This window comes from Sinocyclocheilus rhinocerous, unplaced genomic scaffold, assembly GCF_001515625.1.
Source record: "Sinocyclocheilus rhinocerous isolate Xijiao unplaced genomic scaffold, SAMN03320098_v1.1 scaffold779, whole genome shotgun sequence".
In the NCBI taxonomy this organism is placed as follows: domain Eukaryota; kingdom Metazoa; phylum Chordata; class Actinopteri; order Cypriniformes; family Cyprinidae; genus Sinocyclocheilus; species Sinocyclocheilus rhinocerous.
The window spans coordinates 1,482,976-1,499,523 of record NW_015652150.1 but is presented as its reverse complement, the minus strand read 5'-3'; the positions used below and the strand labels follow the sequence as shown (position 1 = coordinate 1,499,523).

The following is a 16,548-nucleotide window of genomic DNA, read 5'->3' as shown; positions in this document are numbered from 1 at the left end:
CCCCCGGGAGCCGTGTGAGACACTTTTTTTTTATGGAAAGGTGCTTTTTATTTCACGTCTTTTGGACAGAAGCAATGCAACACCCGCTGAGTGCAACGATAGAGCTTGAAAGATCAAAGACAATTTTTAATATAACTCCGACTGGATTCGTCTGAAAGAAGAAAGTCATATACACCTAGGATGCATCGGGGGTGAGTAAAACGCAGCCTAATTTTCATTTTTGGGTGAACTAACCCTTTAAGCTGCTATTGGTACATTTTCCAGGAAAAACTGTTAATCACAGGGTTTTCTGAAAAATCTCTGATCTTTCCTCTACTAGATGATTTGTATTTTTGTCATTTGATTCACTCTAGTCAACAAAGGTCAGATTATCATTCTTACATTAAACCCTAGATTAAACCATACATTGTCAATTTTATTTGGTTGCCAAAGCAAATTGTATTCTCAGTTGGCACCTGGTGGGTGTTAATTTTAGACCGTGCTCTCACAGTTTCACATATTGTACAAAGATGTATTTGTTGCTTAGTTACATATTAAATATGCAGCTCTATTATAGTGCAACTCAACTGTGCCGCCTCCTGTTTCCTGTCAGTCAGTTGTAATCACTTTATCCTGTAGATCTAGATGCAAAACTACAACTCACTCTGACAGGTCAACCATCCCCTCCAGCTGATCTCTCATTTTAGTGAACAAAAATGATCTTAATACAACGTGCCAAATTCAGACCTGTTTCCCCAGGCTTTATTGTCTGGTTTTATTATTGTTGGCTTCCTGGGTTAATACAGTTTCATGTAGGATTATAGATGTACGGGATGAAATTTCCTTTTGAGTTTTGAGTTGCATTGTTGTTGCTCAGATTTGTTTTTGCTGAATTGTGAAGCTCAATGAGATTGAAATCCTACTTTTATTTGGTCACAGTTTTTGTCCTGTTGTAATTCAATCAGACTCGTATATAAAAATATACATATATAATACTTTGATTCAGCAATCAAAGTATTTTCAGAAATAGAATTTCTATTTCTATTTCTCAGGATGCGTTAAATTGATTAAAAGTATAGTTAACTAAACTATGTAAAACTAAAATCATAAAACATTTTTTCATTTTTATTTAGTTCAACTTGATGTCCTAAAATAACTAAAACTGAAATAAAAATCAATAACTTGTGTAGACTACTAAAAACAACTAAAAATAACAAAAGCACACAACAAAATTACTAAAACTTTAGGTAAAATTACAATTAAAATATTACAATTAATTATATAAAATATTGAAGGAAAATAATTCTAAATTTGAACAAAAACTTTAATGGAATGTCAGTCATACTAAAATAACACTTTAAAAGTGACAGTGAAGTGAGGTTTTCCATTTTTAAAAATTATTTCAAATAAATGCCGTTCATGGACTTCAAAACGATGCATTACCATGAAAAGAAAATCATCTACTTTCTTATGTTCCTGACTTTGATATTCCCACTTCACGTCAATAGGCCAAGGATTAGACTGTAATCCTTATTAATCTGCTCTGAAAATCCTGACCACGTTATAGATTCAGACCATTTTTATGAGTATAAATGTATATCCTCCTGGGACCCAGGCATAGACTTTTGTCCTCCGTAGAGGACATTATGTTTTAGTGAATTTCTCTGAGACCCTACATGCCACAGTTATGTCTGGATGTCCTGTACAGAGCACATTCAGGGCTTCTTAGAGATATCAAATGTTTGGAGGTTTGATCATAAATAGGGATGCACCGATACTGGTATCGGTATCGGGCCCGATACTGGTCTCCTGTACTCGTACTCGTTAAAATGCCCCGATACCAAACGCCGATACCACACAGCATGTGTTAAGCGCCATATTCAAACAAAGAAACACCAACAACAGACAGCAGAATGGAGTTAAGGATGTCTACTACGAAGTATACGTATGCAATGAATATAATGTTAAACATTCAGTATTAACACCTGTATAGCTGATGTGCGCGAGCTGATTAACAAAGCACGCTGAGTGGATTGAGCGCACGGCGGCGCAGATGCGCGAGAAGTATATGTATGCAATGGATATAATGTTAAACATTCAGTATTAACGGCTGTATAGCTGATGTGCGCGAGCTGATAAGCAAAGCACGCTGAGTGGATTGAGCGCGCGGCGGCGCGGATGCGCGAGCTTGTCGAGTGAATATATCTTTCTCACAGACATCACTGGAAAGTTTGTAGTTCGATCGGATATGTCAAAAACAAGTAAGTAAAACAATGCACAAGTAACTGAACAGTAGAGAGAGCGAGAGAGAGAGAGAGAGAGCGCGCGCACTTCTGTTGTGTGATCTTTGATGTTCACTCACTTAGCACACGCATCATTTGGATTAAAACTAAATCGTAAAAATAAGACCATTTATAGGGGCATTCATTATAAACATCATGTATTTGCAACCTTAGGCATACACGACTTTCAGGTGAAAGTGAAACATAAAAGTATCGGTATTGGGCGAGTACTGGAAAAAGTGGTATCGGTGCATCCCTAATCATAAACACACCTTCTCCTTTTTCTTTAAAAATGACTGATATTGACAGAATGATGAAATTTAGCACTCTTAGGAAAATATGATAATATTTTGTAAATATCGTTTAAATCTGGCTAATTTTCAAATTGTTTGTCGTAAATAAACATCTCAGAAAAATGTTATGGGGTTTCAAATCGGAATATGACTTTTTGTTACGAAACGGGGCATAATTTTCATACATGTCTTCTGTAGAGGACACCAGGACAAACGGCATGTTAATCAGGCATTTTGGGGAAACACAACAAATCAATAGGAAAGAAAATATTAGGGATGTAACGATTAACCGCGAGCCGGTCGAAAATCGGTTGAGATGCCAAACAAATCGTGATACAATTGGAGTAGGAGTTTATATGAATGTATCTCTGAGCGGAACTGACTATCTTTAGAAACGTGGTATTTTCTTTTCATCTTGCCTCTGAACAATGCATATTAAAGTAGTAGCAGCTCTGCTTTGTTTACAGCGGTAAGCCTGGAAACACTGTATCATTGCTGTTCCATAAGCGCCACCTGCTGTCAGAGAGTGAAACTGCGTCTCATTCAGCTCGTCTGCTGTTTCGTTCAGATATGTTTTATGTAGTATAGTTTCACCAAACTAAAGTCAGACCATTCTGTTTTTAAATGGAAAGAGCACAGACAAAGCCTTAGTTTGTTCATATTAAGAGATTTCTTTGATTTGTGTAACTTGTTTGATTTGGGGTTTGTTTTAAAATTTCAATTTAGTTTTGCCATATTTCAGTTTCACAAAGAAACGTGCAGCAATAGCCTAATAAAACGACACCTTTTCTTCAATCTCATTTTGTTAAAAAAATCGTGAGGAAATCGAATCGTGAAATCAAAATCGTGAATCGAATCGTCAGTTGAGTGAATCGTTACATCCCTAGAGAATATAGATCAATATTCCGATGAAATATGAGATATTCTTATGAAAATGATGCCAAGTTATTACTCCCATTATTACACTTCTTTTTTCATTATGGTTTGCCCCAAGGATACATTAATTTGCAAATTAGATGCAGTGTATGGATAGATTATATAGAATGGGAATACCAATTTATGGTACAGTGGTAGCCTATATCAAATCATTCTGTTATATCTTTCATAACATAGTTGAGAACCATCTTTGTACAAAGTTTGGCTAAATAGCCTGAAACCTAAAAACTGATTGGTGAATGAAAAAATGAAATGTTGTTTTTGCCTATACATGCCTTTTCATGTCTGTTTTTTTTTAATAACAGTCCTGGCGTCCTCTACAAAGGACATAGAATAAAATATGAATTTATTTTTATTTTTTTTCTCAAAAATGTATTTTCTCCATTTGTTTCTTATGCTCCAACCAATGTAATGACATAAAAAACCCAACAAATTCTCAAAACTTGTTTTCTGGTTCTCAGGAGGATTTACAGACTGCACAGCTGAGTTTGTATGCTTTGTTTTATCAGTATTTGTGTAATTGGATTTTATATGGACTCATTTGTTTTTACAGACACTAAATAATAGCTTAAATCTGTATGTTAGGTTCTTATCATCATAAATTGTTCAATAACAATAACGGTCTGTGTGTAGGATGGTAATTACACCTTTAACCGAGCAAAGCTGATGAACGTGGGATTTCGCGAAGCCATGAGGGAAGAGGACTGGGACTGTCTCTTCTTTCATGACGTGGACCTCATTCCCGAGGATGACCGCAACACCTACATCTGCGACGCTCACCCCAAACACGCTGCCATTGCCATGGACAAATTTGGCTACAAGTCAGTGTTCTGCCCGCTCTCTAGCTGCGTTTAATTAGACTTAATTTGCCTGCATTTCACTTCAACACTTGCACATAGATTATGCACATATGCATTAGGGCTGCACGATTATGACAAAAATCATAATTGTCGATTATTCCCTTGAAATTGTAATTGCGATTATTAATTACGATTATCACAATTTACATTGAATGATGTTTATACCATTGTTTGATGCAACTGCATGCCGTATTTTTATATGAAAATAAACAAGCTGAAAACACTAACTGAAAAACCTTTAGTGCTTTTCTATAGTATTAAGCCTCAAATGTCAAATATACATCGGATTGGTTCTTCTTTAAATTATAAAAAAAGTAAAAATATGAATGTTTATAATGTTATACTAAAACTAAAACAATGGAAAAACCCTTAAGATAACATGTAGAAAGAAAAAAACATATCTTAAGCGCACAGAATAACATAAATGGACTTTGAACGATTAATTGGCGCTTTGAACGATTACGTAATTGTGGCATCCATAATTGTAATAGCGATTAGAAATTCGATTATATTGTGCAGCCCTAATATGCATGATAAACTATCAGATCAATTTACATCACATGTATTTGTGGAGTAAATAAACAATTGTGGAATAAAACTATTTGTAAGCTACCCTTTTATGTACACTAAAAATGTAATATTTTAATGATATTTTTAATTAAATTCCACACAAAATCTATTTATTAAAAGCATTTTAAAAAGTAGCAAAAATAAATGATGGCATAAGAGGTCTCCAAGAATGCATTACTGTGACTTTCAAACAACAAAAAAGTGAAATCTGTAATAAAAACAAACTCATGTAACAATAAAATGCTTATAGTTGAATAACAGTCGCAAAACAAAAAACAATATGCCACTGAACTAAAGTGATTTAAAAGTATGAATTACTTTACATTTATATTGTTGTGCATTTCTCCTGCCTGTTGTCAATCAGGTTGCCTTATAAGATGTATTTTGGAGGAGTATCGGCTCTGACCCCTGTTCAGTACCTCAAAATGAATGGTTTCCCAAACAATTACTGGGGCTGGGGTGGTGAGGACGATGACATTGGTGTCCGGTGAGTGAGCACGGGGGATCTTGTGTTTATTTGCTTTGGAGGGGTTGAGTGTGTGCACAGATGATTTGTGTGTGTGTAGATTAATGGAGAGGTCTGTGTGGGAGGACATCTGTCTTTGTGACACAGCTGGCCATGAACCACCTGTCTTTTCTAGCTTCTCTAGTTCAAAGCTAAAGTGTCCACATCTGACAGTTATTACTGTCTGCTTTATAGAGGCGGATTGTGTGGACTGATGTTTGCTAAAATTATAGCTGAGTCATGGCTCACAAGCTAGGCCACGTGCAAAGGATCGAATAAAATATATATAAAATGTACTGTATAGTTATGCTGTACAATTAAAAAGAAATTCAGATAGGTGACATTTTTTAACTTGAAAAGCATAATTTGCCAAAGACTTGAAATGTTGGCTTGACAAAGCCTTTTTAAAAAGTTTAAAAATAATTTGTATTTAGCTTGTATACATTTGTGTTCAAAAGTTTGAGATCTGTAAGATTTTTTTAACTGTGTTCATCAAAAACACAGTATCATTGTTAAACGTTATTTCGTTTTAAATGACTGTTTTCTATTTCAATATGTTTTAAAATGCCATTTATTCCTGTGATTGTAAAGCTGAATTTTCAGCAGGCTTTATTACTCCAGCCTTCAGTGTCACATGATCCTTCAGAAATCATTTTAATATGCTAATTTGGTGCTCAAGAAACATTTCTTATCAATAATCAAGGTTGAAAACAGTTGTGCTGCTGATATTTTCGTGGAAACCGGGATATGAATGTCTTCACTTTTGATCAATTTAATGCTTCCTTGCTGAATAAAAGTATTCATTTCTTTCAAAATGAAAAAAAAATCTTACTCACCCCAAACTTTTGAATGTTAGTGTATTTTATCACATTTACTAAATTAACTTTTGTGGACCAGAGTGAAAGAACGCCTCACTTCCTAGAATGCATTACTTGTGCTGAATTTGTCAGAATGTGATGTAGAGGAATTCACCGAATTTTATTCAGATTGAAATTGCAATGCAGCTTCCTGTGAGGTGTGGCCTATTCAATTAAATTGACACTTATGAATTGAAAGGGAACCAGTTCCTCAGATTTATTCCCAACCCAATCCTGAGTAACCTTCTGCTTTTTTGCAACACTGTAACTTCCTTCATCTTCTCAGTGTCTCACTTGGAGGAATGCTAATCAGTCGTCCGTCTCTAAAAGTGGGCCGATATAAGATGATCAAACACAAGCACGACAAAGGCAATGAAGTCAATCCCAAAAGGTAGAATCACCTGACAACCATCTGATAAATAGACAACAACTTGTGATGACAGAATGTTTCAGTGTCTTTCTGTAGTCTTTGATTGTGAAATCTGCACATTAACATTCTAAAGGTGCGATCACATTAGCAAAATTTAGTGGGCAAAAATGGTCCATTACCTTATTTTGTAAAATCACTTATAAACCAAGCAGGTTTCTGTTGGGAAACGCAACAAATCTCAAACTTGTTGCGAAATCTCCATTTGGAAACATTTTGCGAAATTCCCAATTGTGTGGATTCCTATTGAAATGACTGCATTTCGACCGTGGAAATTCACAGAACAGTGTTAAATATGACTGCACCTTAACACATTTTGTCTTTAACATATGATAGCATCATCTGCTAGAACTTCCTCTGTTCAAGCCGTTACCTCTCATGCAGGTTTAACATGTTGGCTAAGACCCGGAAATGTGTCTTTAACATATGATAGCATCATCTGCTAGAACTTCCTCTGTTCAAGCCGTTACCTCTCATGCAGGTTTAACATGTTGGCTAAGACCCGGAAATGTGTCTTTAACATATGATAGCATCATCTGCTAGAACTTCCTCTGTTCAAGCCGTTTCCTCTCATGCAGGTTTAACATGTTGGCTAAGACCCGGCATACGTGGAAAGAAGACGGTATGAATACGGTGGAGTATGAGATCGTATCCCGGGATTACCAGCCTCTTTACACCAACATCACGGTCAACATTGGCACCGAGGCAGGCCTGCACCCGACTAAAAAAAAAGCTGCTTCTTAGCTGACTCCCAGCATTCTTGTGGATCCCAGAGGCACAAGTCTTAGCGCCAATGCCGCACTGCCTGCAGACTTCACCCACATGCACATGGCCAGTGAATTCATGGGACATCATGCCTTTACTGCACCACAGACCTTCTGTTTTTCTCTGTAATAGCGGTGCCATCTAGTGATCCCATGATTCTCTGTCCTTTCTCTCTCTCTCTTTCTCCAAAGTTTGACATTCTGATCCTGCGCTCACTGGTTCACTTTATAAGTCAGGATGCTGCAGAAACTTCATCAGCTGGTCCACACACTGAACGCTTCACAGACTCAGTAGGAAGGATGTGTTTCCTGACAGACAGACTCTTCATGTATCATCTGTGCCCATGGGCACCATTGAAAAACCTCTGTTGCCTTAGAATCAAGCTGCATTCTCTCCTTACGTTTCTTTCATGATGACTAGAGCGTAGCTTCGGCCGCCCGTGGTTGACGTGTCGCAGTGGGTCAGGCCGACTCTTTAGGAGGGGTAAAATTTGTGTTTTTGCCACGTGGGGAAATAGTGAAGCAGGCCAATCAACTACATGAGCAGCATTGTTTGCTGCACTACTCTGTGAGTCTGGTGCATTTCCTGTTCAATAAATTAGTACTTTTGATTATGTACTGTATTGCTATCCAGGTGGGTGGAGTGATATTTTGTTATATATCTTCCATTTCGAGTAACTCAGTCAGAACTGGCCTCTTTGGTAGTAATAACCACTCTACATATCCTGATGTTCTTTTTTTTTTATTCCTGAATTGTCATAATTGCCTTCGGTTATCTTAGTAATAATATTGGCTTTTATAATCAATGCGCTGCCTCTCATTTTCACGAATTACTCAACACATTGTATTTTATCTGCATGATTTTTTTTTTTAATGATTGGCTGGTTGTGTGTGGTTTGCTTTTGGATCAGGCAATAGGCTTGTTGAATGTAGCTGTATTTCTCCTTTTGGTCAGAGAATGTCATATCAGTGAAGAGCGCATCGTGTTGTGTCCATTTGGATGGCTTGGTGAAAAGTACATACTTCGGAAGCCCCTATGTCTTTCCCATTTGAGTCCAACATTTGATTATTCAAAGATATTGAGCGCATCGTGTTGTGTCCATTTGGATGGCTTGGTGAAAAGTACATACTTCGGAAGCCCCTATGTCTTTGTCCCATATTCCCATTTGAGTCCAACATTTGATTATTCAAAGATATCTCCTAGAAATGCTCTTACCTTGTTATCCGAGCTTTTTATAAAGACCTTCAGCCTCATAAAACACAAGCATAAACTGTTTGTAAAACCATTTTTAAGTAAATTGTCCTATTGAATAAAGTGAGCTAAGAACATCTGTAAAATAATTCTTGCATTGATTCGAATACGCTTAATGTTCGTAAAACCGTTTTTACATAGTTGCTTTGAATCAAATGTGCTACATTTGTAAAATCAATCTTATGTAAATTGGTGTAATGAATCAAATGCGCTACCAACTTTGAAACCATTCTTATGTAAATTGTTGCATGAAGTTAAATTAAATGCTAATGCTCGTAAAACCTTTTTTAGATAAATTGTTGAATTTAAATTGAATGCTGTAATATTTGTAAAATCATTCTTGTGTTAATTGGAAGTAATGAATCAAATGCACAATCAATCGTAATAAACCATACTTGTGTAGGGTACTGCATTAAATTAAATGCGCTATTGCTAACAAACCATTCTTAAATTGTTGCATTGCAGTGAATGCGCCAACATCCATAAACGTGAGCTGTTGCTTTCAGTTGAATGCGCTAATATTTGTAAAACCATTCTTGCATATATTGGTGTAATGAATCAAACTCATTCTTAATGTAAATTGCTGCATTAAATTAATGCTCTACTGCTCATAAACCATTCTTAAGAAAATTGTTGCATTGTCAAACGTGTTAATATTTGTAAAACCATTCTAGAATACATTTACGTTTAATTGTATACGCTAACAATCATAAAACGATTCCATTCAGTGCAACCATTTACGTTGGAATGGTTACGAACAATTTACAAATGGGTTGTTTTGCTTGTTGTTCATGAATGAGACCCATTATTGGCACAGTCTGGAAAAAAAAAGGTAAATTCTCAAACATTTAAATTTACACCTCTGACTGACACAGATGACAAAAGAGATTGATTTCATATTTAAAAATGCATTCATGAATTTGGAGAAATATCAGTTCTGAAAATTAGACTGAATCATGGCCTCCACTGGGTAATGTTAACCTTGTATTTGCCATGCCTTGTTCCTGTCTAACTTCTAAACGTCTTCTGCATTGTTCAGTCTCATGGTGAAACAAACTCTCTGACAGTCCAGTCACCAGATACACGGATGCTTCAGACGGATCTGTGCACGTGTGGATACGTGAATCTCAAATACGCGTTTATGATAATGAGAGAACTCGATCATACATTGTTTTTCGAATGCTGCTGTTCTCTGTGTGAATGTGAAAGGTGGAGGTATTGCTCCCCTCTTTACTAGTTTGTATGCTGTTGGTAGCTTGTGATGGGTCATTTAAAAAAATATATGGTGATTTTGTCATTGAAGCAAGTCATTGGATGTCATTGAGGCAGAGATACCAAAAAAATCTTTTTTTTTTTTTTTTAAACAAGCATCTTTTCTTTTTCTTTTTGCTTAACAGTAGTAGTCTTTTTTTTCTTAATTATGAAAGGTTAAGGTGGTCGTTAAAGGTCAGGTTAATTAAATCTGTCCTTTACATAAGTCTGCTGGCTCACAGAGAATATCACCTGTAATGACTGTAAACACTTTTGATTTATTTGGGGATGTAAAGGTTGACTCGAGATGTTTATTCTTCACATTGAGAATTTATATTTGATAGCTATTCACTTTGCCATCATAGAAGGTACTTCGAAAACTCTGTTGATCAGCCGTGAATGCTATAGTTTGATATGTACAGATGACAGGCTGCACACTACTCCGGTGGGGTGATGGATCTGATGTTTCTAAATGTGCCTTATCTGGCGTCAGTAATCTGGAGTTCTTCAGTGGGCAGTGCTCTGAACACAGGGCATTTGTTTCTCTTTAAGAAGTCTGCACACTACATAGCGGCCTTATGATGATTTAATAAAACAAATGTTAATGTACTACATGTCTCTTGTGTTTTGTAACTGGTGTGTTTTTAGAGATTTGTGCAATTCTTATAGCACCTGATTGATTTTGTAATTACAACCAGTTACAAGATGAATTAAACTGCTGCTATAAAACTCTTTACAGCCCTTCAGAAATAAAATAAGATTTGTCTTACAAATTTTGTCAATTCCAAATTACCTTTTAATTTCTGTAAGTTTGTGTATATCTGATTATGTTTATATCAGCTTAATATGTCATCTGCTTTTTAGATATATCGGTAATATTTAGAAGGCCCATATCGGTTTACCTACATAAATGTATTTTGAAACCTTATTGTAATGTGTAACCATTTAACAGTTAAAAAGAGCTAACAGTTTTTCTACAACATTTATTCCTTTCAAAGGAAAACAGTTCACCCGAAAATTTAAATTTGCTGGAAATTGACACCCTCAGGCCATTCAAGATCTAGACAAGTTAATTTCTCCAAATCCATTCCGATGAAGAGACATAGCATCACATCACTTGCTCACCAATGGATCCTCTGAATTGAATGGGTGCCGTCAGAATGAGAGTCCTAACAGCTGATAAAAACATCACAGTAATCCACAAGCAATTAACACGACTCCAGTCCATCAGTTAACACATTGTGAAGCAAAAAGCTGTGCTTTTGTAACAATCAAATCCATTAAGACATTTTTGACTTCAAACCATTCCTTCTGACTGAAATGCTGCACGAGTGCATAATCCATAATAATGCTTTCTCCAGTGGAAAAAGTTGTCTGGTCTGAATCAGGAGAGAAACATGTACAGATTGAGCAGAGTGTACAACCGAAATACAAAACATTTCTATATATAAAACAGAACTCTTTTTTTGTATCTCAAGTAAATGTAGACATTTGATATAATTTAGATATTTGTACTGGAAAACAAGACAAAAATACAGATATTCTTTGTGTAATGGCAAATTAAGACTACTTTTTCAAGACCTGCATAAATAATCTTTAAATCGATCTTTAAACTTAAACGCCGATAGTCATTCTACATGGAGGTTGAATGTACTTGATGAAGGTACATTTAAGATTTTTCACATTTCTAAACAAATAGGTTGATGGATTTTGATGTGAGAGGACAACAATGAAATGGACTTGAATTTCTCCAAATCTCTTCTGATGAAAAAACAAGGGCATTGGATGGCCTGAGGGTGAGTCAAATTTCAGCAAATCTTCATTTTTGGGTGAATTGTTCCTTTAAGAGAAATAAATGCCTTTTTATTTTTGGGGGAACTATTTTCTTTAATGCATTAGCTAATATTAACAATTGAGACCTTATACTAGTACCTATATTTTAATGAACATTTCAAATGTTTTGTTAAAAAACAAAACAAAACAAAAAAACCCTCCAAATCAGTCTTTGGTCCCCATTGACTTTCATCAAAATATTTTAATTTGTGTTCCACAGAATAATGTCGTACAGGCCTGGAAAAGCATGAGGGTGAGTAAATGACAGTTTTCATTTTTGGGTGAACTGTCCCTTTAAAACAGTTGTATAATTAACAACTGTTTGTGCCAAATAGATAAAAAACAAATAGCTGCCAGAATAATCAGACAATGACACAGGTGTGCAAAGAATCTCTTTAATCTTTAATACTCGTTAAACATGACTTATATTAACCAATAAATACGAAAGAGGAAACGGCATGCAGCTGACAGATCGTTGCTGCTATCTTGCACAACACAAGTTAAGGCATTGAAAATTTCCTGACACTGCCGTACCTGGTGTAACAATGATCACAAGAAACCCGGCCGACATCACTACTACTTCACCAAAGCGTACGGTTAATAGGTTGTTTGTGTGATAATAGCGTCATCTACTCTTAGTGTCTGTTTCGGTTTTCACATATGGCTTGATCCACATATGCACTCTAATCCGCCTCAGTGTTTCATAAATTAAGGATGAGACAACGCTCTCATGTAACAGCTCAATGATCTATAGGTTCCTGGTGGATCCTGTGCGTATATCTTGATACGTCCCCAGTGCTTTGCGATGATCGCCAGGATCTTCTTACAAAAAATTACGCAAATACAAATATCAAATTGACTGTAATTAGCAATTAACATACATAAAAAAGAGAAACTATTCTGAATGAAGTGTGACGTGTAACATTACAGTACTTTGTCTAGATATACCTAAAGGGATGTAGACACTAGGACGGGATTCACAACACGGCGGATTCAAGGGTATCAAAAAACAAGTCACTCAGGAAGTATGAAATTCTGTACAACCCCAAGATTGCATATGTTGTCTCATCTCTTCTGTATCTTCATGTCTCTCTCCTAGCCTTCTTCTTTTTGACTGGTTGTTTCGAAGACTCCTTGCTGTCGTCCGTTTTTTCTGGCGGAGAAAAGACAGAAACCTGAAATCAGGGTTTCTGCAGGTTTTATGAAGGTGAATGTAAGACTTTTTAAAGACCCTTTCAAGACCACGTAAAGCATATTTAAATAACTTTTCCTGTACCTACTGATCACACTGCAAAAGAGTGATGTTCCATATTACTATTTTTGTCTTGTTTTCCAGTACAAATGTCTGAAGATTCATAAATCGAGATACATTTACTTGAGATCCAAAATGGCATGGGATAAGAAGTCTTGTTTCCTGAGAAATTTATCAAAATGAAGTGAGTGTATGATTAAAACAACAACAAATCTGCTAATGGGGTCAGAAAAAATCAACTTAATTTAAAAGGGGAAAATACTATACCCCACTGGCTGAAAACAAGACTTTGTATCTTCATTTTAAATGTATCTTGAAATAGGGATGTTTAGATATTTGTACTGGAAAACGAGCCAAAAACATTTTTGAAATGCATGCAACATTTAATGCCGTGATGCCTTTATGAATTTAAGATTTTCTAATCCGATTTAAGACCTTTTAAATGCCGTGAATTAAGACCTAAGACCTGCAGAAACCATGTGAAATGATGAATGATCTTACAACTTAATGTAACTTAATATGGTGGTTGAACGTACTTTGTGTTGGTCCAGGAGTGGATTTGTCAGTCGGCTCAGGTCCAGTCATTCTCTGTTGCGTCAGTACCGAAGCTGATGGTACAGCACGTGCCGTGTCATCTACACGTGGCTGTCAAGAAGTCGACACAAATTTAGGATCTCGTTTTATTGCTAATAACCAGATGAATGTTGAAAAGCAGATCTCACCCTTGCTGTGGCAGGTGAGATGTTTCCCGCTGCACTCTGTGCCAGTGTTGCAACGCTTGGGTCTCTCTCTGCCTTCTCCTGCGGCTGAATGCATGTATCCTGCATTGGTTTGAAGTAACAGATCAGTTATTTGGAATTGATTTCTGACAATATCCTCACCTGAGCAGAAGGTCCAGCATCCTCCACCTTCTTCTTCTTCTTCTTCTTCTTCTTAGCTCTACCGCTACCAGGGGCACCTGCTTCGTCTTTATCTTTCTCGTAATCAGACTCCTGTAGAATGGAAAGAAATGAAATGTAGGCAGTTTTCATTCTTGGTCTGACTACTCAAAGGAATGAGAATCAGATGGAACGTAAAATCATAGTTCACCAAAAATGAAACTTCTGTCATCATTTACTCACCCTCATGTTGTTCCAAACCTGTATGGATTGCTTTCAACTGTTGAACAAAAAAGAAGATGGTTTGAAGAATGTGGGTAACCAAACAGCTGACGGTAGCCATTGACTTCCATAGTATTGGATTGGGGGGGGACCCATGGAAGTCAATGGCTACCATTTGGTTTCCAACATTCTTCAAATGATCTTATTTTGTGTTCCACAGAAAAAAGTCAGCTATACAGGAGAAAGATGACAATTTTCAATTTGGGTGGACTATCCCTCTATTTCAAAGTTTCGCTTGTTCACAGTCCTCTGATGTCAGTTAATGGTCACATGACATGCAGGTAAACCAAATATTTAATCTTTTTTTTTTTTTGTAAGCGTTTCATTTATTTTAATTTTACATTTTTATTACATAGATTTTCCTCAACAGCTTGGTAAACCCTGGGTTATACTATATGTTTGTTTGTAGTGTAAAAAAAATTTCAATTTACTGTCCTATGTGTTTTTCTTTGCAACGCCCAATCTTTCTCTCTAATCAATCAATATCAATGTAGAAACAGAACCTGGATTCTCAACCCAGGTCAGAACCTGATTTCAATTTGCTCTCATTATATATTCAGAGAGGTAAAAAAGGAGTGTGTTTCACAGGCCCACAGCTGCACGATGGACTGACCTGTGCCACTTCTGGGACCGGCGGCTCCATCGGCGCTGCGCTGACAGGCTGTTGCTCAACATAGTTCCCCCACTCCTCTGACGGAGCGTTCCAGTCACACAATAGATCTGCAGATGTGCTGTCTTAGGAACACAACAGCAACTCTTAGTAAGTATGTGATTCTAAATTTGTGAGTCAGAACAGGTTTTGGGCTTGTTTAGATTTTCTTACTTATTCCGGACCACTCATCATCCACTGGCACAGAAGGCTGAGCACTCCAACTCAGGTCAGGCACTGCAAACACAGAGAGCTACATGTTTTTTTCTTCAATGATCTAGTTGTTTTTATAACATTTTGGGGTGTTTAAACTGAGATGGTGATAACTGAACTGGTGAGACTGAACATTATTAAGTGGTACAGAGAAACCTGGCTGAATATGAGCAAATCTAACTTAGTTATGCATTCATTTCAATTCATGAATTAATTACCAGCAGTCACGCCACTGAATGAAACTGAATTGTGAGGTCCATCCACAATAGTCCACGAACCTGTTTTACGAAAACAAAAATGATTATATACACATACTCCTATGCTCACCAAGACTGCATTTATTTGATTAAAAAATACAATAAAACCAGTAATATTTTGAAATATTATTACAAATTTAAACGACCCTGAATGTCAACAGGTATTTCGATCGTGAACGAATCGGTGTTTTTTAAATGAATCTTTTAAGTGAACGACTCGTTTTGTTCATGAGTTTGAAGCGCGTGACAGTATCTCTGTCCGCGAACCAATAGCTACCTTTTATTGGTTCGAACTACACCGCGAACCAATAGCATTCGAGTGCGGAATGTGAAACGCAATGTCATTGGTTGGACCATTGGTACTGAATAAATACGCCCTTCACTGAACCAGTCGGCCTTTTGAACGAGACGGACAATCTTGAACAAACGAAACGTATTCTTATTAGGTGTGAAAACCGTGTATGATGTTAAACACTCTTTCTGGAGCTTTATGTAGACTTGTAGACACGAAATTGTAATAATTTGAATAATACGTTTCTTAACGAATCGTTTGAGAAATGATTCAATGACTCGCTTGTCTCCACCTACAGGCGTCGCGATGCAACACGCAGTAAATGAATCTGATGGTGAATCTTTGTGGTGAACGGATGCAAAAGAATCGAGTCACTGAGATGAATCGCCTCTAAAACAAACCTTCTCAGCATTCTTCTTTCTGTTCCTTCTTCGGGGCTCATCTGCCTTCTTCACCGTTTGCGCTGGACCCGTGTTGTCGGCTCCTGTCTCTGTACCTGAAAGTCTTTTTGATAAACCACGACAGACCGAGACCCATAAAATCAGAATGAGAACTAGACCGCCCCAGGCCGATAAAAGGAGCAGCCATGGGGCGCACAGATCAGGATTCAAGCCTAAGTCTATTCCCAGCTCAGACTTCAGATAGACGAGGCCGGTCGACAGGGTTTCTCTGACATATCCCGTTATCTGCTCCACATGCAGTGAAGCGATCTCTTGCCAACCCGGTGCCATTGCAACCTATCGTGCGGGCACCGGCATGCAACCATTCACAAAAACAACAGTTTGTGATAATTACACGGGAAAATACATAGCATGGGTCAGTCTGCCCCTGCGTGCCACAGACTACGGCTGCTAGTGCTGGTTCTTCTTCTTGTTGTTTTATGGCGAATAACTTCTTAGGAGCATTATCGCCACCT

At 37.0% G+C, this 16,548-nt stretch overlaps 2 protein-coding genes across 3 annotated transcripts in view; one reads left to right on the top strand and one right to left on the bottom strand.

Annotated features, from left to right (window-relative positions):
- Positions 1–8,511, top strand: part of LOC107713844 (beta-1,4-galactosyltransferase 3-like) — a 13,537-nt gene extending 5,026 nt beyond the window's left edge. For both annotated transcript variants that reach the window (XM_016519488.1, XM_016519487.1), the window contains 4 exons: positions 4,124–4,311; positions 5,285–5,407; positions 6,569–6,673; positions 7,288–8,511. In XM_016519488.1, the coding sequence (XP_016374974.1) occupies positions 4,124–4,311; positions 5,285–5,407; positions 6,569–6,673; positions 7,288–7,453 (582 nt within the window). In that variant the 3' untranslated portion in view covers positions 7,454–8,511. The remainder of the gene's footprint in view (positions 1–4,123; positions 4,312–5,284; positions 5,408–6,568; positions 6,674–7,287) is intronic.
- Positions 8,512–12,180: 3,669 nt separating this feature from the next.
- LOC107713800 (protein LYRIC-like) lies at positions 12,181–16,548 on the bottom strand. The gene is made up of 8 exons (XM_016519413.1): positions 16,008–16,548; positions 15,302–15,387; positions 15,045–15,107; positions 14,835–14,956; positions 13,943–14,053; positions 13,784–13,882; positions 13,598–13,706; positions 12,181–12,962 (listed from the first exon to the last, which is right to left on the bottom strand). The coding sequence occupies exons 1-8, from the start codon at positions 16,361–16,363 to the stop codon at positions 12,892–12,894; spliced, it is 1,017 nt and encodes a 338-aa protein (XP_016374899.1). The 5' UTR covers positions 16,364–16,548; the 3' UTR covers positions 12,181–12,891.